The sequence below is a fragment of the Lathamus discolor genome, chromosome 19 (genome assembly GCF_037157495.1).
Source record: "Lathamus discolor isolate bLatDis1 chromosome 19, bLatDis1.hap1, whole genome shotgun sequence".
In the NCBI taxonomy this organism is placed as follows: Eukaryota; Metazoa; Chordata; class Aves; order Psittaciformes; family Psittacidae; genus Lathamus; species Lathamus discolor.
This window is the reverse complement of record NC_088902.1, coordinates 123,076-148,680: the sequence shown is the minus strand read 5'-3', so window position 1 is coordinate 148,680 and position 25,605 is coordinate 123,076. Positions and strand designations below refer to the sequence as shown.

The 25,605-nt window shown below is 46.2% G+C and overlaps 1 protein-coding gene across 6 annotated transcripts; it reads right to left on the bottom strand.

Annotated features, from left to right (window-relative positions):
* Positions 1–1,744: 1,744 nt before the first annotated feature.
* Positions 1,745–25,304, bottom strand: TSPAN2 (tetraspanin 2). 6 transcript variants are annotated; one of them, XM_065698756.1, is made up of 9 exons: positions 25,169–25,304; positions 23,505–23,607; positions 10,883–10,980; positions 10,382–10,456; positions 9,747–9,848; positions 8,536–8,610; positions 7,772–7,855; positions 5,937–6,013; positions 1,745–4,683 (listed from the first exon to the last, which is right to left on the bottom strand). In XM_065698756.1, exons 1-8 carry the CDS (start codon positions 25,235–25,237, stop codon positions 5,963–5,965), a joined length of 657 nt encoding a protein of 218 aa, XP_065554828.1. In that variant the 5' UTR covers positions 25,238–25,304; the 3' UTR covers positions 1,745–4,683; positions 5,937–5,962. The 6 variants fall into 6 exon arrangements, with proteins under 6 accessions (XP_065554828.1, XP_065554827.1, XP_065554826.1 ...); XM_065698751.1 differs by lacking the exons at positions 1,745–4,683; positions 5,937–6,013 and adding exons at positions 5,811–5,899; positions 6,582–6,674; XM_065698752.1 differs by lacking the exon at positions 1,745–4,683 and adding an exon at positions 6,582–6,674 and having other exon boundaries at positions 5,965–6,013.
* Positions 25,305–25,605: the final 301 nt, after the last annotated feature.

Sequence of the window (25,605 nt, the reverse complement as noted above, 5' to 3'; positions counted from 1 at the left end):
CTACGTGTAGTGCTAACCAGGAATCACAGAGTCACAGACTGCCGTGGGTTGAAGGGATGTTAAAGCTCATCCAGCTCTAACCCCCTGCCATGGGCAGCAACACCTTCACCAGAGCAGCTTGCTCCAAATCCCGTCCAACCTGTCCTTGAACACTGCCAGGGATGGGGCAGCCACAGCTTCTCTGGGCTTCTTTTACACTTAAGAAAAATCCAAATTAAGACATTTGGGTTTTGTTCCTGCACCTATTTACACACTCACATGCCCCCGAGGTACTATGTTCCCTTGGCCTTCCAGTGGTGTTTGTGTTCAACTCTATGACCCTCAGATCCAGTGGTAACAATCCATTGAGGTGATGATACCTGACGACCAAGGTGTTTTACTGTACGTTCATCGTAAGTTGCTGTTTCACATAAACCAGCAGCAGCCCTGCAGACAATCCCAATGTCCTTCCCTCTTGTCAACAGCTGAATTCGAGTGAGGAAGCCACAGAGAAGCATGGGAGCACTTGGTCAGTCGCAGAACCCACACAGAGGCAAATTTGTCCTGCAGACATCCTCGGCCTCCTCTTCCATGCTGTTACGGACACATTAAACACTGGGCTTCTGTTCCGCGGGAGAGGCTCCACAAGTGGATCGTTCTCTCCGTCCGGGGTCTTTGCTGCTCAGCACGTGGAGCCGAGCACTTGGGCGCCGTGCTGAGGAGCTCGGGATCGCTGGGGCTTGGGGCGGGCGCGGCACGGCAGCCGTGCTGCCCGCAGCCGGCAGCCCCCAGCCCTAACGGCGGCCACGCCGGGGGCCGCTCGGGGAGACACGGTCCCGAGCGCGCCTGCGCGCCTGGAACTGCGCCGCGAGCGCGCAACCGCGGAGCCGCCGGGCCCGCCCGGGCTGGCTGCAGGCAGCTGCACCCCGCCCAGCCGCCAGGGGGCGCCCCTCAGGTCCCCTCGCTTCTGAGAGGGGCGGAGCGAGGCGGGGCCCCCGCCCTCCCCGCTGCCCGCGAGGGCGCCGCGGCTGCCGGGCGGACCGAGCACCGCCCGCGCGCCGGCAGCGGCGCGAGTAGCCAATGCGGAACGAGCGGCCCGCGCGAGCTGCGGTGAGGATAGCCAATGAGAAGCGAGAATCGCACACTGCTCCGCCCCGGGGGCGGGGCCGCCCCGGCGCGCGGGCTCCTGAGGGGAGCTGAGGTGCGCTCGGCGGTGCGTCCCGGCCGCGGGAGCCCCCTGGGAGGCGGGCGCCCGGCGGGCCCCGGCCGCGGTGTGCCCCGGCCGCGGTGTGCCCCGGCCGCGGTGTGCCCCGGCCGCGGTGTGCCCTGGCCGCGGTGTGCCCCGGCCGCGGTGTGCCCCGGCCGCGGTGTGCCCTGGCCGCGGTGTGCCCCGGCCGCGGTGTGCCGAGCGCCGGCATGCAGCGGGGGGGGCGGAGGCGGCCCTGCCGCGGTGCGGTGCGGTGCGGTGCGGGGTGGGGTGGCGGCGGCACCGGGGACGGGCCGGTTCGGGGCGCGGAGCCGAGCTCTGTCGGTGGTTCATTTCGCGTTGTTTTCATTAGGAAGTTGTTCCGAGTTCAAGCTGATAACGCGCCGGCTCAGAGCACAGGAGGCTAAAGGGAAGGGAAGCTGATTTCAGCAGCAGAGTAAGTTTGTTCTGTTTGTTTCTCAAAGAAAGCTGCCGTCGAGGCAGTTCTGGCGCAGACTTTGCAGCATCAACTCGCAGGCCAGTTCTGTCCAGAATCAGAATTTGCACCATATAAACATCTGCGTTACACTGGAAGTGCTTTTATTTTGGAGAGCTTAGTGGCAGGAGCACCAATACAGAGGAAGAAGTAAGATTGCAAAGCTTTATTTATGTACATTTTCTGTGAACAGCATCTGATTCTGTTAATCGGCAGCCTCCAGGGGCTGTAAAATAAAGCATTTGAATGCTTGAGATAACTCAAATTCTTTTTCAGTACATATGAAATACATTTTGCTATAAAATTATCACTTTCGGTATGAAGAAAAGTGAAATACTACTCTTCATTGCAGGGCTGTGACAGGGCTGAGCATCAGCACCTGTGTGACCTCTGCATGACAGCAAAACCATCTGAGGTTCTCCTGTAAGAAACAAAGCTCCCATGAAGTAAGTTACTTATTAAAATTAGACAAGTGAAATGTGAATAATGATGCTTAGTCATACATTAAGGACATCAACAATTTACATTTTTTGATGCTGTAGAGCAAATTGACAGGAGACGAGGAAAATGTGTGTGATGTGCTTTCAGAGTTATTGGATATTTTGTGGCTTTGCTCTGAAGCAGGTACAAGGGACAGGACTAAGCAGGTACTTCTGCTGACTGATAGGGCAGTTTTGATGTATGTGGTGCATTGGAGTTTGTTAATGAAATCCTGGCATACAACTCTGGAGCATGAACTGTACTTGAGGAAGTTTAGACCCTGGTTTGGGTTTACCTTTGAAAAGCTTTCTTATTGAGGACATGGTGTAGTTGCTTGGAAATGGTTTTGTACTGCTGACAAATATCAAAGATCTTGCACTTTGAAGAGCTGTAATGAAAGAGCAGCAGCACAGTGAACTATGGGCGCTATATATTTAGTTTGGATAGGCATAACCCTGCCTGTGACACCTGAGCATTTCAAAAGGGCTGCTCAAGCTAGTCAACGGAAACTGGAATTTTTAACTAGCTGTGATCTAAAAGCATTAGGAAAGAATTCTTCCAGCTTTGTCAGGGAAGGAACAGTTGTACTTTCTGTCCCTCAATGAGTTAAAAGACTTTCATTTACAGAGAGAACTGCAAATATACTGTGCACCTGGTAACAAAAGAGGCTACATCTCTGGATTCTGTTAAAGTACATCTAATAGTTGATAACATGTTGATTTCCAGCTTAAATTATGCCAGTAAGTTGGAGAAGTGAACCAGTAACTGGTATTATTCTGTTCCTGATATGCAGTGCAAGTATCCCCTATACCTATGTAGCAGTAAACTCTACAGTATAAGCAGTAGCTATGCTCAGAAAAACAAATGTACTGATGAAGAAACCACCCACAGACCCAAAACACTTAAGCACAAAGTTTGTTTTTTCAAGTCTAAACATATAGAAGACTTCTTATACCACTCTTGCCTGTTTTCATAAGGCACTTGAATGGTTTTGTGCTTCTGAGGGTTTGGGGGGGCTGGGGAAGCAACAGAAGGTTCTGCAAGCTGCCTTTTTAGTCAGTGCATCTCAAAAGCGGGAGTGGGCATCTTCCAACTTGCTCAAGAAAGAGTAAACTCTGGTTCTGTCATTACATTCTGGTGCCTTACATTTGAGGAATTGAAATCGATTTTATGTAATGTGTTTAAAATAAAATGCTGTCATGATGAGGGACTGTAACAGAAGGACATAGCTTTGTTTGCAGTAAATTTCTATCCCTGTAGGGCAATAATGTTGGAACCTGAACCAGTGTGCCCTAATGGGCTGCTTTTACTGGTTCTCTGGAAAGCTGTTTTGCTCTGTGTGGCAGTGACACTATTCACAGGTTTTTCTTTCTGTCAGTATTAGCCTGGGAGAAACCACCTCAGCTTTGTACTGTCCCATGATCTCTTTAGAGCAGACCAGTTGCAGAGGCAGTCTCAGATGTACCTGTCATCCAGGACATTGCTTCGGCTGTGTCAGTTCTCTGCTCTGAGAAACTTTCTCAGCTTCAGCTCAAAACTCTCACTGATTTGCTGCCAGTGTCATTCTCCCAGTTGAGCCTTTCCTAGAAGCACAGAGTAGATTGGGGCCCTATTTCCTGGTCTGGTGTTGGCAGAATAAGGTCCCAGGCCCGACTTTTACATGACATCCATAGCTAATTGGCTGTGAACAGTGACACAAGCCCAGCACTTCCTTGGTGTTATGATATAACATCTCCCTGTCAGCTGAGTATCTGAAGCTAGGCCCAGAAACTGCAGTGCCTGTTGCAGCATTAAATGCATGGCTGTATCACTTTCACAGCTTGTGCTTGAAGGATTTGGAGAGAGCTCTATGTAAAAGACAGCAGGATGTGTCAGTTGGATACGTGGAACAGCAACACTATTTCCAGTCCTGAAGTAACAGAAAAGTGATGGGAGTTGAGGCTCTTTGAGAAATGAAAGATAAAGGTGGTGAGGGATGTGTATTCTACACAAATGTGCACTAGAATGCATGCATTTTCTGAAATCCCATTTCTTTCTATCATGTTTCCATGGCATAAAGACCCCATGACTTGTAAATCCGAGTCCTGTTAGACAGCAGGGACCATTTTGATGAGAGATGTAGTTTAGCTGAATTCTTTCCCATCACATATGGAACAAGTGCATCAGAAATCTGATCTAGTGATCATGAGAGAGCCAGAGCTGCTCTGTGGGTATCATCAGCAAAAAGCTGTTTTCTGAAATGGTGAATTATCTTAAGCAAAAGAATTAAGAGATTCTGAGCCTTTGACGTAATTTATTTTTCCCCTTCTGGGGACAACCTTTCTCCCTTCTAGACTGTTTTAAAAGGAACATTCTGTTATTCATAAATATGACAAATAGAAAAATAAAAATATAGAAACAAAGGATGTAAACTCAAGCCCTGAGGTATTTCAAGCAGACAGTGTAACATTTATACCTGACACACCATTGAAAGGTGCCATTAAAGAAAAAATGTACTTTCTGGCTCTGTAAATATGTCCCATCTTTCTTTCCTGCCTTATACCTGCAAGAAAGGGAGAGAGGTTGAGGTAAGAGCCCCATGGAAGCTGTGATAGTCACAGAAGCAGAAACAGAGGATATTAAAGTGCTGTGTGTCTTCCCCTGACCGTTCTCACTCTTCAGTTGGCTTCCCCAGGCCAGTTAGATTCTACAGACTATCTACAAAGCTGCTGCTTTTCTGGCCATAGGCTCCACTCCTGCACCAGTATATATCCCATATAGAGTCTTGCAGGATAAAGGGACTTCTGAATAAAGATTTTAGTGGTCCCTTTTACTCGGATTTCTATTGTTTTTGGTGTGTATCTCAGGCTAGCACTGCACTTGCTCCCAAATGACTGCATTATCTTACCAGCTTCCCACCTCTTTCCTGCTCTTCCTTTAGCCTGGATCTCCTTGGATGTATTTCCTCTCCCAGAGCTTTCTGCATTTGCATGAAGGGTAACAACACCAAATCCAGTCTCTGCATGCCAGTGGTGCCAGTGGGTCTCCTCACATGAATTCGAGTTTGCTGGAGCAGGCCTTTAGGCATTAGATTTGTTTCAATAAAGTCCAATTTTATTAATTCTACTCTGTGCAGGCTTTGAAAAGAACTATTACAAAATAGATCCTAGATCTCCCTTTTTAAAGTGGCATTTGTTCCTCTGCTAACCCTTGGCAAATGGGCTGGATATGAAGGGTTCGAAGCACTGTGTGTATGTGGGTTGTGCACACTCTTGCATGGTGAGGCTCTGGAAGACTCTGCCTGCAAACATGCACACACAGCACAGTCCATTTGCACATACTTACCTAGACAAGATACTGCATATACAGGTACCTGCTCATGTACATATGTATTTGTAAGGAGAGATATGCATGTGCTTACACAATGTCTGTTGATGTGTAAACTCTTAATTGCACATATACAAACATTAACAATTAAATTAGTCATAGATGCACCTTTGCTTTTCTTCATTACAAAGAACATTTAAAACCCCTTTTTTGTTCACTTCGGTTTTACTGTAACTAATACAATTCACCTGCTCCTCTAATGGGATATTTACCCTCATTATGTTAAAACACTGATTAAAATGTATTACAATTATTAAATTGGGTAGAAGAGCACTTCTTGTAAGCTTAGTCTGGAACTCCTGGGACATAGTTGTGCAGTGACAGTTTTAGATCATGTCTCTTGTGTTACGGATCGCACAGCACAGAACCATGCTGAATATCATGCCAAAGATCTAGAAGAGAAGGGATGTGATTTAGGGATCTACTTACAATACAGTTATAAAATAGTCTGCATATCAGAGCAATCTGAAGGTTGTAACTGCTGAGTAGCGGGTGGCTGCTTCCATCTACAAACCCCAAGACATCACACAGTTAACATCAAAGAGATTTCACTGATTCTCAAAGCCAAGACTTTATCGCTGTTCTTGGTCCTAAATGTTAATGCCAGCAGAACAGCCCCAAATATTAATGTTATTAACATAAATTTCACTGTGGCTATTGCTGTTATGCCTGGAATTGCTGCAAAAGGCTCTGAATTTCAGAATGCTTAACGTGGAATATTGTATATATACTTGAGCAAGAGCAGAGAATGATTCCAGAGGAACCAGGTCTGGTGCTGAGCATTGTGGTTTTACAGAGAAAGCCAAGCTCTTAACAGTTACGACTCAAGACCAAGGCTCTACAGTGAATATAAAACTCTATCCATGTTAGGGAGCTGGGTAACTAGAGGGAATGTCAAAGAACAGTGAGTGTTGCCAGAGTCTCCAGAAACTGCTTTTCTGCTACAGTTTTAGCAGCTACTTCCTGAGGCTTCATTGCTAATGACTGAAGGTGAGCAGTACTATTGGGCAGTTACACAACTGAGTTCATATCCCCTCCCCACACACCTCCCTAATGAAGAAGGAGGCATCTCACCATGCTCATGAAGTGTCAGAAACAAGCACAAAAAAAGTGTCCAGACATGCTTCTGCTGCTGAAGAGGTTATCATCCCATAACTTCTGTTGTAGCTGAGGTGGGAAGCCATAGAAGAGAGATTCATATTTCTAGTGTATGGTTGGTGAGCAATGAGGTTACTGGAACTCTGTTGCTTTGCTGTATTTTTGGGTGTGCATTCACATTTTGTACAAATCACAGGATTGTTTCATCCCCCTTCCCCATGCCATGGTTTCTATTACTTGCATAAGACCTTCATCTGCTTTTAAGTGTCCACATAAGTCCAGGAACCTCCTGCTCACCAAAGCAGCTAAAGGTGTATTTCTTTACTCATACTCTGGTTCCTCAAGCTGCTTCAGGCTACTGCTGGTTTCTGGGCCTGAAGAAAGTCATGGCACAAGCGCTGGAAACGCCTGTTTGACACGGACTGCCCGACCTGCCACATCCTTGCGGCAGGGTGACATCTATTGGTCACAGCTCTGTGGTGGAGGAGCAGACCTTGGGAATACAATACAAGCTTGGGGGAGAAGGCAGACTGTAAGGGAAGTTATTGATGCTTTGATGACACAATTTGGTGAAACAGCTTCTGTAACTAGAAGGAGGTTTAGGAAAGAAATGCTGCTCTGAAAACTCTCTAGTTTAGTGTTCCTTTAACAAAATACCGACTGATCACTGGGTCTGTGACCTAGGAGAACTGTTATTAACTATCCTTTGCACTGGACCAATGCTAATGTCAGCAGTTCCCTGGAAAGCCGTTTCTGTACAAAGGTTAGGCACCCTATTCTTTATGAAATCTAAGGAATGGATCCTTAAAGGGCCTAAAGCGTCAGTCCACAGTTGTTGCAGAATAGATTAAATCCTGCTACAGCCTTTTGATTTTCAGTTTGGTTCATGGGCACTCCATTTCCTACTATTACAACAAAGTAAGGTTGCCATTAGATACGTGGGACCTTGTCTGAGGGCACAAAATGAACTAAAACAAAGTTAGGCAAGTCTGCTTGCACCAATGTGGACAGTTCCCAGAGAGAGGATGTACTGAAAGTGATAGGAATAGCTTCACCTTTGAGGAATCTTGCCAGTTGCTGTAAGACACCTTCCACAAAGCTTTGAGGAAGAGACAGAGTACTGGGCTCAGATAGAGATTTCAGAATGAGAAGATGGATTTACTCACTGTGATGCCAGCAATTGCAATTCCAACAATTCCAACTAAATGCAGATTAGCATCAGTTACTTTCTGGATCTCAACTAGGCAGCTCTGTTAAAAACAACATGGAAAGATCTTTATTCCTAGAAAAAAATACTCTAAGCAGCTCTAAACAACAGGTATTAGGAAAAATATTATTGCAGACACTGTCTTAATTCTTCCATCTGTGTCCTGTGTTTTGTAGGACAGTTTTCCCAGTGCATTCCCTTTTCTAGTGAGACATCTCTTCCCTGTACCGGCTGACACAGACAAGTCATCTTACAGTTTTCCTTAAATTTAAAACCCCTTCTATAATGGGCCATGCCAAATCAGGAAGTTTGTCCCTTCAGCTCAACATTGGACTTACAAGCAGATTCCACCCAAGACAGAACTAACAGTATTCTTCTTAAGACCAACAAAGTTCCTAGTCAGGAATCTCCTTGCAGGCAGCCTTCACAGGGCTTTATATTTAGGACTGCTGTTCTACTACATCCCTCCCACTTTTCAGGTAATGTAATGTTGTCTCAGCTACCGCGGGATACTATAAGAAGGCCTCAGCAATGAGGGCTGGGTATGTTCAGTACAACTTCCAACTTATTTCTGCCTCCATTCTGCTCTATTTCATATGGAATTTCATGCTGGCATTTGTAAAAAGGAAGTTCTTCCTTTCTTTTACTTATAGAATGTCTTTAATTTTACTAAACAATTGACATAAAAAAGTGATTAGATCAACCAGAACAGAGGATACTTGCCTTTGGCAGCTGGATATTCTCTGGGCAGGGTAGTCCCATTTGTTGTTCTGTATCATCTTTACCACAACATTGGAGCTAAATGAGGGAGAGATTAAGGATCAAGGAAAGAGAAAGCATAGACTGGTTTCATACTGAATGTGAGACAATAGATAACAACAAAAAGAAACAATACAGAACAAGTAATAAATCAATTCCCTATATTAATTGCTACTTCCAACTAAAAAATCAGTTTCAGTTGTCTGAAGCCATAACAAACAAACAGATTTGTATTAACAACTTCCAGGTAGGGTTTTTGTTACAGATCTCGGAGCAAACTCATGGATTTTGGGAAAGCAGCTCCCTGGCTTTATAGGGAAACAGGAGCTGTTAAAGGGAGAAAGCAGAAAGTTCAAATAGCACATGCAGAATTATGTGCAACACACAGAAGCTGCGGCAGAGAATGCCAGAATCTTTAGTTCTGACAAAACAGTTGGGTTTGGAGACAGTAATAAATCAGAATGTTTCAGAGGGTTTGTTTTTCCTGTTTGCCTATCTCCCACAAAATGCTTGGAATTTTTTTTGGGGTCAGAAATAACAACTATGGGAGAAGGACAAGAGGGTCTGAGGTTGTGAAATGTTCTAAAGAACGTGGGAATGCTGCAAGGAGCAACAAAGCTTGGGCTTTATCTCTGTGGGAGGCAGTGTAGATACATGGTGGACACAAACAAGATTCAGGAAGTTGCAGGTTCCAGTTCTGATTCACACACTAACTTATTGGGTGGCCTGAACTGAGCCACCCACATGCTTTTGCTTCTTTACCTACTTGGTTCAGTCAGTGACAGGATCTGCCACACTGGAGGTCCTAGGACATGGGTCAATTTTCTCTCCGACAAATGCAGAGAGATTTAGACCTTTATCTCCCTCTACATTCGTGAGTATTTCTTCCTGGATTTTAATATCCAGAAGGGCCATAAGAATTGTATCTTCTGCACAACACAGTCCAGAAGCATCAGCTGAAGTTTAAAAGCCTGGCCATTTCCACTTTCAGAGGTAGGGATCACCTGGGAATTCTGACAGAGCCATTAGGAAACCAGGTTGTGAGCCTCTTGATCCATCCTAAGTAACACTCAGTTCTGTTCTCTCATACTTCAGTGGGAGGCATTCTGAATTTGAAAGGTAATGTGACAGTAGAGTAGCAACGTAAGGTATTAAAGTTGAGGAGGACTACTTACAGCCATATGTAAGTGATAGATAGTCCTGTTGACCTTCCCCCCTGGGTTTTTCATGTAGTCATCATAAATGTCTTCATAGATCTTCTGGGCTTCCTGTATTGCCTGCAAAAATCAGACTTTCCATGTGAGTTAACCGTAATCCACTGCAAACTTCAGCTTGTGTCATCAGCCTCCAGAGCAGAAAATGATGCCTGGTAAACTGAAGTACTGTGATTGGAAAGACAGGAGGTCTTGTGGCCTGATGGCATTCAGAGGCACTCTGCATGGGTCAGAATATACATGTGCTTGTATTCTATGTTTTGGTTAAACACTGTTGGAGAAATTCACTGCTTGAATCTCTCTGCCCTTTTGCCAAGCAGTGCCCTCTTACCATACAGATCTACTTAATGTTGCTGGTGGATGTGAGGTTGAATGACATCTGCAGATTTTCTTTAATGGGTAGGGAGGGGGGGAATGCATCCCATTTTAGACTGGTGATAACACAAACTCTTACTGACTCCAGAGAAGAAAGTCAGAGAGTCTTCCTGGGAAAAGTCTCCTGGAAAGATTTGCTATGCAAGAGCCAGACTGTAGGTCACTGCATGCCAGAGTCTGTAAGTACCCATTCATTACGTTAGAAATTTCTTGCTACTTACCACTTTCTTGCCTATAAAGGCAAATACTCCAGCAGTGATCTCGGCTGCAAATATCACCAACAAGCAAGCAAAGAACTGCAGAGGAAGAAGAGAATCTTACATTACTAAACCTTGCATAATACTGCTTTACATGCACTGCCAATCAGTCCCTCATCCTGGCCCGGGCCTCAACAGCTCACACAGTAACCAAAAGGAAGCTGGTAGCAGGGGCTGTAACAAAGGGTCAGGTCAGATTTCTTGTTATATGGGAACTAAGGTGGAAGTGGCAGAGATGTGGCTCAGTTGGTAGCTTCAGAAAAGCCAGAAGCTAATTCCAGCATGTCATATGAGACAACCAATGGAATTTCTTCAGGTATGGAAGCTCTGCAATAGCTAGATCAGCCAGTGAAAAGACTGAAGGCATTCCAGGTCTGGGACAATAAGTATCTTCCCACTGGTGACACATATATGCTTTGGGATTATCTTGCTGTGCAGCCCAGGCCCTTGAAACCTTTTACTTACTGCTCCAAGTAAGCACTGAGACTCCCGCGCTGCTCCACAGCATCCAAAAAATCCAACTGTGGTCATGAGAGCCCCAGCTCCCACCAGCACATAGAGTCCTGTGGAAAACCAGAGTCAGAGGAGGATTTAAGAAGGTTTCGCTTCCCAAAGGCTGTTACCTCTTTTGTGAAAACCACACATTTGTATGTAACAATGGTCTCTGGCTCTCACAAAGAGCATCTGTACCACAGAAAACTTTCACCACAAAACCCCAATGATTTCTTCAGAATACTTGAGTAATTTCAGGAAGACGAATTGAGAAGACTCCTACCTCCCAAGTTTCCTGTCCCAAGGGCAGCTCAGTCCAGGAGGAGCAGACACCACAGCATCCAGAAGCACCTTACAACTCCTCAGGGAGGAAATTAAGGAAAAAATCCCCTCCACATTGCTAAAGGGCTTATTTCTGTGAAACCTGGAGGTGCAATGTGCTCTGCTGCTGTGCAGGGGTGGAACTTCAAAAGCTACCTGGCAGTTATGCTCTCTCCGTTGCCTGGCAGCACATAACAAAGGACTTTTGAAGACCTTTGGGAAAGGGTCCAGGCAGTACAGTGTGATGTTCCTCTGGAATCAATGCTTTAGCTGATAGCTATTAGAAAGAATGGGGGAAACCACTGAAAGCTGTTAGAAGTGAATGAAACAAGAAATTTGCATCCTCTGGTGAACTGAGTGACAAGGAACAGGCTGGGAAGGGTTGGGTGTGGTGGTCATAAGCTCAGCAATAGTCCTGAGCTTGGTCACTGTAGAGAGCAGAAGCTTGTCTACAGTGATTTGGAGTGTGGCACCTTCCTTTATGAGCAGTAGCTGCTTTATTGCCTGCTGGGCAGTCATGATCCAGCATCTTTACTCTTTTTCCTCCAGCATACCAGGGCCAGTGTTAGAATATGAGAGGAGTAGCTTTTAAAGGTTTATGTTATTGGTGCATCATGATCAGAAGACTTGGAGACATAGGTCAGTGATGACCTTGGCAGTGCTGGGGAATGGTTGGACTTGAGCTTAAAGGTCTTTTCCAAGCTGACTGATTCTATGGTTCTGTGATTCAATTCCCTCATGCCTCATGTTGAGGGGCCAGTGGAGCTCCAGGCTGTGCACACTAGGGGGCACAATGAGCCTTCCTCCCGGCTTTCACTACCAAACTTCTGAGGAAACTTTTAGTCCTCTCAGTTACCAACTTAAACATTGTTTTACAATCCTACCCAGATCTTTAGGGTTAACAGAGCTGCTGGCATTTACTATCAGCAGCCCTTGTGTAACCTACACGAGAAAGCCCTACAAATGACAATGTGCAGTGGTTGTTGGGGAAAATGAAACCCCAAACAAAAGGGTCAGTACATGAATACAGAGCATCCCTCTCTGCCACACAGCTGCAGCCTGCTTGGAGAAGGCAAACTCCTTCCTGCTGCCCATTCAGTGCCACATCACTGTCCAGTCACTGGGTATCAGCCAGATATTGATCCCAGCTATCGTGATCCTTCTCCTCCTTCCATCCTTCTTGCTCTGGTACCTTTCCTGTGCCCAAGGATTCCTGTGAGGACACATGTTCTGCTAAACAGCACTAAACCAGTTATCATTAATATGGCTTTCCAGGTCTGTGATGGGATATGTGGGATTTGCTGCTTGCTGAATGTTCTGGCTGTTCATATTCTGTATTTTCTAGATTTTTAATAGTCAGCATCTTGTGACTTACCAGGACTGAGCTAATAATTGTACACACATCACAACACAGTGGGTTTTACTGAAGGAGGGGTATACAAAGGTATATATGGCTCAGGAGAGAAAGGCCAGCCCCTCGTGGAAGAAGAACTGGAAAAGACAAAACCTCCTCGCAGGTCCAGAGCCTTCTATTGAGCTGCCAAACACCAAAACTGCTATTTCCTGAGATCTCCACGGCAACAAACAGAGTGTAATTACAAAGATGTTTCCTGGACCTTTTTCTGTGTATCCCTCCCTACTCCAGCCCCTGTACTTACTCATCAGGCAGCTCAGCCGAAGAGACTTTCGATTAAGGCTGGGAAGAAGTCTTCCCCTGGGTTTTTGGTGCTTGCAGATAGCAAAGGGGTGAGACCACACTCAGGAATCTGGATTTGCTTTTGTCTGAGGAACAGCCTGAACATTTCCCTCGCATGACTCATGCCACCTCAGGCAGAGCTTCCCTTTTAAGGCGTGTTACAGGAAGGCCTCACAGTACTCACTAAACAAAGCTGAGCCCACTCGAGTCTGGCCTCACAGCTGAGCCAGGCAGGAGCTTCAGAGCACCTTCTTCCATCCTCTGTTCAGGAGAGTTCATTCCAGACCTTGCCCTTTCTCAGCCTGCGGCTGGTAGTTGCTGATCCTCAGAGAACTATTTCTTCAGTTTTGTGTCATTCTTATTTTTCCACCTAGATGTTTTTACTTGTCTGTAATATAGACACACATGTAATCTTTCACACAGGAATGAGGCACTTGGAGAGTAGCTTGAAAGAAATTCACGGGTACTCAGCTTGCACTGTGTGGTTTCCTGGCACCCACATCCAGGTATGCTCAAGTGGAAGATGCTTTCCAGGGAGGGGATCAAAGCAATAGGTTCAAAACCAACCTAGAGGTTGTAAGTATATAAACGCAGGGACTTCTTTTCCTAGTGTGCTATACGCAGCAAGGTAGGCACGGTCACCTCAGATTCTTAATAGGAATAGATCTAAGCTGAAAAGTGAGACTCTAGAAAAGAAAGGGTGGCAATATGGCACCCCTTAGAACCACAGTCTTCCTTAGTGCCATCATGCACTAACAGCCATCAAGTTAGCCCAGTCAGGATCAGCAAATCCAGGAATTTGGTGGTGTTAATGCATCACTGGGCAGTAGTGTCATTTCTCAGAAGTATCTGAGCTTCACTACAGCCCATTCCTTTCCACAAAGCAGGATGGAAAGCAAAGCCTTAATCAGCTTCTATTCATAAGTGCTTCCATTGTAAAACACAAAGCCTTGGCATAGCCTCCAATTTGGCATGTAAAGTACAGCAGAGAAACAGAAAAGGCAGTTTATAGGCACAAAATGGAACATACTTTGTAGCTAGAAACTCTGACGCATAAGAAGTTCACCACAAAGCTCAGCACGGCCAAAAGAAGTGTGCAAGTGGGGCTGAGGTGAATAGGAAGTGTTGAGAAGACTCTCTAGCTGCAGCTTTTTGTGCAGCAGAAGTAAAAAAGTATGAGGTAGACAGGAAGCAAAAGTTTGTGGCCTGTGTGAGATGTTCTCCTCTCACCTCTTCTCGCCTCTGTTCATTTCCTGAAGCTTAATTTTGTCACTCAGATCTGTGCCTGCTAATGAAGAGTTTGATAACAATCTAGTCTTTGAGTTCAGTGGCAGCACAGCCTACACAGGAGCAGACAACAGAGGAAGAGGGGATCCTGAGGACGGGCACGCTGCTACACCACTAAGAGGGACAGAAACCAGCCATGTATGTGACTGCCCGCAGCTCAGGACTATATTGCAGCTGCGTGCAGGACACAGAAAGCAGGTCACTGCCAGCCCCTAAGTGCGAAGGGGTAGAGAGGCATGTGCAAAATGCAATGGAAAATCAGTTGATGGAGCAGATGCAGCCAGGACACTGCTGACTCTAAGGGGTACTGGAGGAAATACAGGCTTCTTTGTAAAGACAACAGGATGAACAGCTGAATGTCATAGCAGTGGGGTACTTTTGGCCAGAGCCTATTCTCTTGACCTCTTTTGTGGGGCAATACTCTGGTTTTGGGATGGTGGGTTGATTTTTGGTGTTTTAGCTGTGCTAAAACTCACCCCAACCACACAGGTTTTTATAAGCTGTGAAGGAAACTAACACTTGTACTTTTAGCAGTAAGCCAAGTGAGAGGACATCTAATAACAGATTGATTTCCTTTCTGGCTAAAAAGCAGAAAGTGTAAGAGGGGAGGCCCATACTTCAGCAAAGAACAGATTTGGAAAGCAGTAAAACAGCAGCTTTGCCATATACTTGTACTTATTTTTTTTTTTTTTTATTCATCCCATGGGGAAAATCATTATTTCCTGAAAGGAAAATGTAACAGGGGGGTATTCCCTGTGAAAATCCCAATGGGAGGAATTCCCATTTTCTAGCAGGCTCTGCAATTACCAGGGAAATGAACAAGTTACATGGCGATCTCAGAGCAACCTCTGGCTCCCAGTAGTGAAGAACAGCAAATCTGCAACTCAGCGGAATCTCTAGGTGGTCATCTGTGATCATGGCACAGAGTTCTTCCATAAGATACTGTTTCCTCTGGATATGATACATAGACCATATTGGGGCTGTTCGCAGAAACAGTGGATCTGCAAGTGTGAAGAAGCACCTCTCAGGAAGGATAAAGTATTCTGTGTGCCTTTTCTATATCAACAAAACCTTTGTGACTTGCAGTGAATACCGAATTCCACCATTTTTAGACTAGGTAGAAGAGAAGGATGGGATTTTATAGCTGCTGACTGCAGTATATCTTTATATGTATCAGAAGTGAGGGAAGGATCAGCCCCATCTTTAGAGTAATATCAGTTCAAGACTGTTCTTTGTACCTGAGAGCAATGAAAAGGGAATGTGCAAATTTCTGCAAAATTAATCTGAAAGGAAATGCCACCAGTTCTTTAGTCTGTTACGTGGTGCTTGGACAGAGTGACAACTGCGTCCTTAGGTCCAGGGTCCCCCTGTGCTCTGTTGTAGAGACTTGTGCTAGGCAGAGGTGCGCACTGCCAGTGCTTGAAAAGAAATGAAACACCACAGCACAAACCAGGCAGGTAAGAACCTACTAATATGCACATTAAAACCACTGCTGTTACAGACAGTGCATGAACCATCACCACCACCACCTAGGCCGGTAGAGCTCTGATTTCAGAGTCTGGAGTAAACCTTCCAGAGGTTTGGTTTGGTTTTTCTTTCTTTTTTTCTTCCAAAATGTTACTGATGGCTTTGAGATTAAAAATCCCTGTCTAGAGCCTACCGCAAAGAGCAGGAACAGACATACACTGTCTCCCTGTCTGGTGTTACTTCACATGGGTTTCTTGTTTACCTGGCTGCTATGCTCACTTTCCATTCTAAATAATTCTGCTTTTCCTTTTCTGGGCTAACTAACACCAAACAAACTGCCAACTCTTCATACTCCACTGAGACAACAGGCAGCTCTGTTCTTGCTATAAGGGATGCAGAGGCACTGATTTCAGGAGCCCCATAATGCAGCCATGATTGAGGAGGTTTTCCTGAGGTTGTATGTGCATTGCAGCCCAGGAGGGAGATGTGATCCTCCACAGATGGACTGAGGCTCTCAAGGGCCAAGGACCCCGTAGTGCAAATGCATTGCTGGAAAAGCTGAGAGGCACATGTAGGAGCTGGAAGTAACAGGCCAGACAGCACAGTTGTGTATGCACATGGTAGCAAAGCTGGTTTCTGAAACAGGCTTATTACTAGAGATTACCATGTCTGTATTAAGGGATTTTTAGTGTATTTATCCATAAAATAGATTTGTAAAACTGGAGAAGAGAGGCAGTATTCTGAAGGCAGGTAAATGTCTGGAGAATTGGAACTTACTATTAATTTGAGCATAATGCACAGACATAGTTAGATGTCTTGTGTGAATTCAACAGGTATTTTGGGGTTAATCTTCCTGGAACCACAAAAGCATTACAGGCTGCTCTGTCGATACCTACTTCACCCAAGCTCACTAAAGTCAGCTGTAATCAACATTCCTGTATTAGGTGGATCTGCTCAATCAGAATCCTGTGGCAGCAGAATATGGTGAACACTGAAAACCTTCCTACTCTGGAAGCTGTTCATAGCACACAGTATGATAATCAGCTGGTGAAACTTCTTAGCACTCTCTGGTTTTATTGCATCCTTTTTGACCACATACGGCACTCAAGACACTGAGTGCATTAGAAAGTTACACAATGACATTACAGTTTTTTAGTTGGATTCTCATTTCCTTTCTCAAGAACTTCTGACATTTTTATCTGCCTTTTGACTGCAGCTGAAGGCGCCTTTGTCAAGAGTAAGTGACAGTGAGTCTAAGGTCATGTTCCTGGGTTGGCTACAGCTAATGCAAAGTCTGACAGTGTTTTATACTGCTTAGATTATCTGTTACCACTTGTGCCACACTGCTTTATTGATCCATTGTTTCATCTGCATTTTTAATATTCAGTCATTTGGTATTCTACAATCCTCTCTAGATTAGGACACCCTGAATAATTCTGCGTGTGAATATGTTTCCATGCAGACATCAGCAATAACATAGTTCTAATGCTTAAATGTACAGGCTCCAAAGCGGAACACAAATGTGTTCTCCCCCCACAGCAGTAAAAGTTAGGACTCTGAAGAGAGCTGTCTTTACGCTCTCCACTGCCGATAAAGTAAGTGTTGGAATAGAACAAGCCAACTCGGTGAAAACCCTCTCTTTTGAACTAACACATCCTCAAAAGGAGCTAAGGGCTTTAGTTTGTTGTTGCTGTTTCATTCTTTTCCAGCAGACAAAATGCTTTCCTCTTACTGGTTTCAGAGTGGACAGTTCCACTGTTTCCAGCTCTGTCAGAATGAAACACGACACAGGAGATTTCCATTGGTTTGTACTGGTTTGTTTTTTTTCCTGGAAGTCACTTCAGAGCCTGGCATCTCGAGCACAGTTTGGCCTTTTAAATAGAGCATGTATGAAGAACAACACATGTAACTGAGAAACCCTGAGCATGAAGTGGTAAATGACCGATTCCTGGCGCTGTTCAGGCAAGGTTGGACAGAGCCTTGGGTGACATGGTCTAGTGTGAGGTGTCCCTGCCGCTGGCAGGGGTTGGAACTGGGTGATTTTAAGGTCCTTTCCAACCCTAACTATTCTGTGATTCTATGATTCCTGGAGTTTACTGTGCTGCTACAGCAAGATGAAACATCTTGATGTCTTTTTACTTCACACAGAACCAGTGGCAGGTTTATCCCCAGTCACTGAGATCACTTGCTACTGGTGACTGTTTCTGGAAGAGCAGAAGTGTTGAGCCTGTGGTGCCAGGCTCTGCAATGGGCAGTGTGACTGAAATGAGGTACAACTGCTTGGTCACTCACTGAGGTGGCTCACACAGAGTGAGCAGCATTCCCAGTGACCAGGCACCAGGGTGGCTGCCAGGTGCCTAGAGGAAGAAGAGGGTGCATCAAGAAGGAAGTGGCATAACTGTCAGTTCAGCTGTTGCTGCTGTGTGGAACTGCAGAGCTTCTAGATAACTACACCCAGACCAGGGTGGGAGAAAGGTTTAACCAGGGGGGCAATTTAACAGGCAAAAAGCCTTATCAAGTGATAAGTCAATCTTGGCATATTGCAAATATAAACCAGTCAACCTGAGATAGATGGACAGATTATTCCAGTAGAATCACAGACTGGTTTGAATTGGAAAGGACTTTAAGCTCATCTAGCTCTAACCCCTGCCATGGGCAGGGACCCCTTCCACTGGAGCAGCTTGCTCCAAGCCCCTGTGTCCAACCTGGCCTTGAACACTGCCAGGGATGGGGCAGCCACAGCTGCTCTGGGCACCTTGTGACAGTGCCTCGCCACCTTCCCTCAAGGGAAGAACTTCTTCCTTTTATCTAAGCTAAATCTCTCCTGTTTCAGTTTGAACCCATCACCCCTTGTCCTACCACTACAGTCCCCGATGAAGAGCTGCTCTCCAGAATTCTTGTAGGTCTCTTCAGATATTGGAAGCTGCTCTGAGGTCTCTATACAGCTTTTCTTCTCTGGGCTGAGCCATAGGCTTAAGTAACTTGTTTTATAAGACTTCTAACTTTATGCTGGGCTTTGCAGACATCAGCAGGTGGGTACTGACTCTTAGGAACTGACTGCCAGGTTTTACAATCCAGTGCAGGGACTGAGGACTTTTGAACAACTTTCATTTTGAGTAAGGGTGAGATTTTTTTGTGGGGTGGTGCTGTCATGTTTTTAAAGCAGAATTTCCAGTGCAGCCACTCGGAGCCACTATCAGCCTTTTCTAAACCACTCTTCCTCAATACAGAAGAGATCTGCACACGCGATGATAGGAAGAAAGACAAATTCATTGTTTAAGTCTTAAGTACAGACTAAAAGCCTCTCTAATACACATGATAGCAGGACCATTTGATGCTCCTCATCTCTACAGAGAGGCTGCTTTGCCAGTGGTTCTCATTTTAAAGGCTGATAGAGTTTGAGTCTATGGACTTTGGAGAGAAAATACTGTTGATGAAGGATATAGTGCTTGATTCCAAAATAAATTACTAGAACTATAACAAAATGAGGCACAGAAGCAGAGAGCTGCTGTTTACGTGAATTTAACTGCTGGCCAACACCTTCCTGTTTGTATGGGCACCCACTGCTATGGAGAAAAACTACTAATATCCTTCAACTCCAGACATGACTTCATATCCTCAGGCATGTGCCTTCTAACTGTACCTTTCAAAGCCAGCACAATCACTCCTGCTCCTGTAGACCCCCAGAAAAAGCCACAGCCACCCTGAAAGTTCTGCCCACAATTGTTTTGGCCCTGATGAATGCCTGGACCACAGGTTGGATCATGGAATGAAAGCAGAGAAAATGTAGCATGCACAGAAAGTTTGTGCAGGAGAAGCAATACTTCAGTGCTGGCAGTTATGAGTAAGAGCCATCCACATTTAGCAGCAGGACAAGGGGTGATGGGTTCAAACTGAAACAGGGGAAGTTCAGGTTAGACATAAGGAAGAAGTTGTTCCCTGTGAGGCTGCTGAGGCGCTGGCACAGGGTGCGCAGAGAAGCTGTGGCTGCCCCATCTCTGGCAGTGCTCAAGGCCAGGTTGGACACAGGGGCTTAGTGCAACCTGCTGTAGTGGAAGGGGTCCCTGCCTGTGGCAGGGATTGGAGCTGGATGATCTTAAGGTCCTTTCCAACCCATTCTAGGATTCTATGATTGATTCATTCACATTTGTCAGGTTTTGTTAGCATTCCTGAGGGGGCTTGTTGAGTACATACATTGAATTTTTATTGCTGCTGGCAGTGATGTGATCCTCTGCACTCCATTTATGAGGGATACAGAGAGTTTGTCCTCCATTTGCCCAAGGAACCAGAACAGACTTTCCTCTTCATCCGCCAAAAGCAAAGAGAGGAGAAAAGGTGTCTTGAAGTAACCCTTATAAACCCCCATGTTAGTTTTCATTGCACTCAGCAATGCTGACCTCTGGGGTTCACACAAAGATCTCTTTTCCTTCCGATTGTTGCAAACTTTCCTGCCCAGTGGAAAACTCGGCACAGTCTTGGCACAGGAGTCTTGAGAAGGATGAACAAGCTGAGGGAATTCCTTTATCCTACAGATCTTTTCTCCATTTGGTCAATAGTGTCACAGGCAGCTCAGATAAGAGCTAACTCTTTGACCTTTGACCTCTACTGACCTTTGCTGAAATGATCTTTTATTTTTCCTTTTTTCTTCCTTTTTTTAAGAGATGACTGTATGAAATCCACCGAAGCTGAACTGCCATAGAGTAGGAAAGCTGCAGTTTTGCTTCACAACTTGAAGCACAGGCACAAAACATACTGTGAGGTGACATAACAGAAACATTGTCATGCAGTGGGAACTCAAAAACTTGGGGAGCTGCAGAGAGAGGATGGCCAATTTTAGGAAGCCACTCCAGTGTAAGATACGTGTGGTAAAGCGAAGGAGGAGACTTCACAGGTCAGAGAGTTTCAATTCTAACATTTAAAGTTGTAAGTTAAAAACCTGCAAGCTGCAGTGGGAAATACGGATCACCAAACACAAAACCACAAGCAACAGATAGCTCAGAACACATGTGTGTGCTTGACCTCAGCACTGCTGCCTCTGAGTTGTTCTCAAACCAACACAAACATTTCAGTGGCTGGAAAAGATGAACATGTCTGGTTGCCAAGTCAGAGCCCAAACTATTCCAGGGGGCAGAAAAGACTGGGCTGGGCTGATGGTAAAGAACAAGGCTATTTAAGGAGACTCCTTCTGCCCTAATGGAAAATGCAAGGATATAATTATCAATTATTTTAAACTAAAATCTTTCAGAACCAGGAAAATAAACCCCATCACAAGGAAGCATGAGAGAGAAGCTGGTTAGACTCAGCTGGCAGCTCAGTGCAGGTACAAGAAGAGCAGAATGTGCCGCTCTTTAGAATCAAGAAAATGAGCTGTTTTCCACAAGATGCTTATTCTGGACAGTGCTTCAACCTACCAAGCAAACTCTGAATGCAGCTGCAGTGTTGTTCCAAGCACAGGCACAAACCTGAGCTGAGCACAGTGTTATCGCAAGGCAGACACAAAGCGGGCAGCGGAACAGAGCTACAGGACTTGTTTTTAAATCTATTGCCATGTGTTTCTATCTCCAAGTCATATTGCTGATCTCTTTCTCCTGAAACCCTCTGGGCATCTGCTCCTTGTGTTCCTTACTGAGAATTCCTGTGCAAAAATTGGGCTCTCACCCAGAACGCGTGTTACAGAGCAAACACATAGAGCCAACTGAACACCACTCCCTGTGAGAAGGGCCCAGTACATGACTGTCAGGGGACTCGGAGCTGAAATCTCCCAGAGAAGTAAAGCCCTTGAGCATGATGGTCAAGTGCAGCCTTGCCTGTTGCTAAACCCCCCCCTTATGGAAATCATCACCATTCCTTTACCACTATCTTAGTCACAGATTGTTACCAGCCTCAGCCTCTGGCTGCCCCATCAGAACTCACAACAACATTTAATATGGTCTGTAAAGAGCGAGGGCAGCAGAAAATGTTTTGCTTTTCTTTAACATGAATGCTCCCTGTAGTAGGCACAAAGCCCACAACAAAAAAGGGCCAACACTTTGCTTTAGCAGGTCAAAAGTTCAAGTTTAAAAGAATCTTCAACATTTAGGTCCTTAGCAGTTCCTCTACTAGCAGCTACGTATTACAACATGCAGCTCTATAAATACATGTGACAGCCCCAAGAGTTGAGTGTTGCTGTATATGATGAAACTTTTACAAGAACATGCCGAGGACTTCTCCAAATTAACTGTTCTGATCTGCTTTTGCAATTCCCATACAGGACTGAAGCAGATTAAATCTTGTAGAGATATAAATACATAGGCACCAAATAACACTGTTACAGTCTGCACTTGCAAAGCTGTGAAATGACCATGATGCTTATTCACATCACAGGACCTATTATTTCCTGGCTTCTAACAAACCAACAGTACTTGATTTTGAAGGCCAGAACATCTTTCTGTCCTGTTGGATCTCCTGGGTCAGGAATAAGTGGATGAGGCAGGGAAGAGCTCCGAGATAGAGCATAATAAATTCAATAGGTATAAGCTGGACCTGGAAAGGAAGTTGATGATCTAATAGCAGCTCGGATGTAAGAGAAAACATAAATCATACTTCCTGGCTCTGTGTCAGTGGAGGTGCTACAGGGTAACCCTCAGGTCCCAGTCAGATTTTCATCTGAATGGTTTTATTCAGCCTCATGAACTTCCACGAAACTTTACTGGGTGTAATATTCTACCCATCTGTTCCACGGCACCATACAGGCAGCTCTGTGCCTCCAGCCTGGCTGCATATGTTAAAGAAGCTTGGGGCTAGAAGTGTGGTGTGGCAGAGCCAAGGTCTCCTCCATTAAGAGAATTGGGGTATTTAAAGTCACTGCATAGCTCAGGCAGTGTTCCTGGGATGGGTAACTGACTGCTACAGGACTTCTGGGGTCACCTTCCATTCTTGGCACTCTGTCAGAGTGGTTTGATGGACAAGGCAGCACAGGGGATTCATTCATACTTGGCATTTGCAGATGGCAGAAATGTTTGTACCAACGGAGTGTGAATCCATCCCCAGGCATGAGACATTAAAACAGACAAAAATACGACTCTTCTGGTGTAAAGGCACATTGCAATTGCCATTGGGCAGAGAAATGCAGCTGCTGGCAGTCCTAGAGAGCTGCTATTTAAGGATGTCTACAGATACAGAACAGGGGTGGTGTTTCCAGAAAACCCACTAGAAACCCTCGGGAGAAAGAAGATTATCTTAAATGCCTAAAATTAGATATGGCCAATACCAGTTCTCTAGCCTGGGGAGCTACTGATTTCTGTCTGGGCTGGACAAGCAGCTCTTGAGATGACTGAATACTGAGGGTGTATTTTTACTTCTCAGCTGTGGAAGAACTTGCTCTGATACTTGAAAGCGTCACTCAGGGCCTCTGTGTGCAGACACAGGGAGAATGGCGAGCAAAAGCTTTCCTGCTGCACTGGTGGTGACAGCATTCAGAAGTGACAGCTGTTTCACTGGTTAGCAACTGCACAGAGAACTCTGGAAGGATTTTTTGGTGAGCCCCATGTTCCAAGAGTCTCTGACCCATCTCAGCCTCTATTCCAACAGCACAATTCACTTCGGATCCTTGGGGGCTGGATCAGGTCTGAGAGAAGGGTTCACTTAGGACTAAGGAAGTTGATGCCAAGCAAAGAAAGGATGAAAACCATCATGCACATGACACAGAGCACCAGAATGTCCAGTTTTGTGTAGTTCAGGCGAGGAATTGTTGGCCTTCATATAGTTCAATGCGTAAGGTATGTCACATGCCCCAGGATGAAACCAAAGCTAAAGTCTACTGTCATCACAAGCGTTTTAACTTACCCATAAAGAAATACTCTGGAGACCTTTTGTCGGAAGCAATGTCTGCCATAACCCCACCAAACCGCAGCCACAGCCCAAAGGCAATGACAGCCAGTCCTGCCAGCTGGAAGAGAAACACACCAGTCAGTACTTCAGGAAGGGCTGGCTGGAGAGCATTAAAGAGGTGTCACTGGTACCTTGTACTCTCTTGAAATCCCACAATTTGGGATTGCACTGTCAGAAAATTCAGTGTTTGACAATGAATTCCTATTAGAGTGCAATGTACTTCTTTCTTTCAGCTCTTAACTGTAGTGGTGTTTGTGAACTTCCACTCTTCTCTCCTTCCTAACCCTCAGAACCGCACTGTGGCCAGTGCAGGAGGCCACACAGGGCCTCAGACTGGACTCAAGATGCTGTTACTGTAGGGAAAGCACCTTATTGGGAAGTGCTGTGTGACCAGGAGTTAAGCCCTGCTTAACTGTGACATACACCAAACTTGGATGATAGAAGTAACTTAATTGACTTCCATCCCTGGCAGTGTTCAAGGCCAGGTTGGACAGGACTTGGAGCAAGCTGCTCCAGTGGAAGGTGTCCCTGCCCATGGCAGGGGGTTGGAACTGGATGAGCCTTAAGGTCCCTTCAACCCAAACCATTCCATGGTGATGGTGATGATGGTGATGAATGCCCCCAGTCCAGCTGAGGAGATGGTTTCTCCCTTCTCAGTGAAAAGGCAGATAACAAAACACAGTACTTGTCACTTTTGTGAAACAACATAACACAAAGCTTTGTCCTTCTCCTGACTTGCAGCTGCAGCTGGGCAACATCACTCTGCTCCTCCAGCTTGAGCACAGCAGCACTGTGTACCCGGAGCTCGCAGTGCTGTCACCAAGAGGGAACAGCGCTTGGTTTAACTGTGCTTCAAGCATAAAGGAGACAAAAGCCCAAAACTCTTTGCTCCAGAGAGGCTGAACGAGATTCTTTTGTAGCTTCTTTTTAAAAAACAGTGAATGGGAAAGAAAAAGACATTTAAGAAGATAACATTGGTGATTGTTATCCCTTCTGGAGAGGAGAGCACAGCATGAGGGAATGGGAAAGAAGGAAAGAAAGCTTGAATTCAGCAGCGCTATGGAACTGTGAGACCATTAAAGGTGCAATGAGGGCAGAGTGGGCATTATCACTCTAAAGCTCTTGAGGGTTCAGCAGTAGACACTATTGCCCCATTAGTGTAACTTTCAGCAAGATAAGTGCAGTCTGATGCAAGGGCTTTCTCTTAGGGTGAGCTTGGGAAAGTAGTGACTGTTGGCTTGCTATTCGAAATTACATTCTTACAGAGCATCGTGATGCTGTGAAGGAGTATTCCGCTGGAATACACCGTGTGGGACGCTGGAAAACCTCTCAAATCCTGCTGTTGTTGGAAGTGTTAATTCTGGTTAGGGAAATGGGCGCTAAATTACCGGTTAGGAAAGGTGGTGGCTTTCCTCAGCAGTGGCATCTTACAGCAAGAACGTGTTTCCCCAGGGGGAACTGCAACCCTACAGAAGCGAGTAGAAGCCGAGGCAGGGGACTCGGGCAGCCCGTCCCGGGGCCGGTCCCTGCCGCGAGCAGCCCGGCACCCCGCGCCCTCTCCCCCGGGCCCCGGCAGCGCCCGCGGCAGGTGCCGCGGCTGCTCGCGGCGCGGCGCTCACCCAGAAGGCCGTGTTGAAGATGCACAGCAGGATCTTGATGCAGCGCATCCCCCCGCGCGCTGTGCCCATGGCGGGCGGCGGCTCCGGCAGCAGCTCCCGCGGCGGCTCGGCTCGGCGCGGGGCGGGCAGCGGGGCGGTGCCGGGAGGCAGGTGCAGCGCTGGGCGCGGCGGGGGCGGGCCCAGGGCTGCTTTCCCCTGCCCCTCCCGGGCCTCCCCCGCGGTCCCTGGCCCTCTGCCCGCCCCGCCGCGCTCCCGCGGGGGCCGGCTGCTCCCCTGGAGGGGCCCGGCGGCTGCGGGGGCACGGAGCGAAACCCCGTGCGGGCTCAGTGAAATCCCTCTCCGCTTCCCGGGCGTGTGCCCGGGGCCAGGGCCTCAGACCCTTAAATGCTGAAGCTACAGTAATCCGTACCCGCAGAGTTATGAGCACGGTTGCAAGT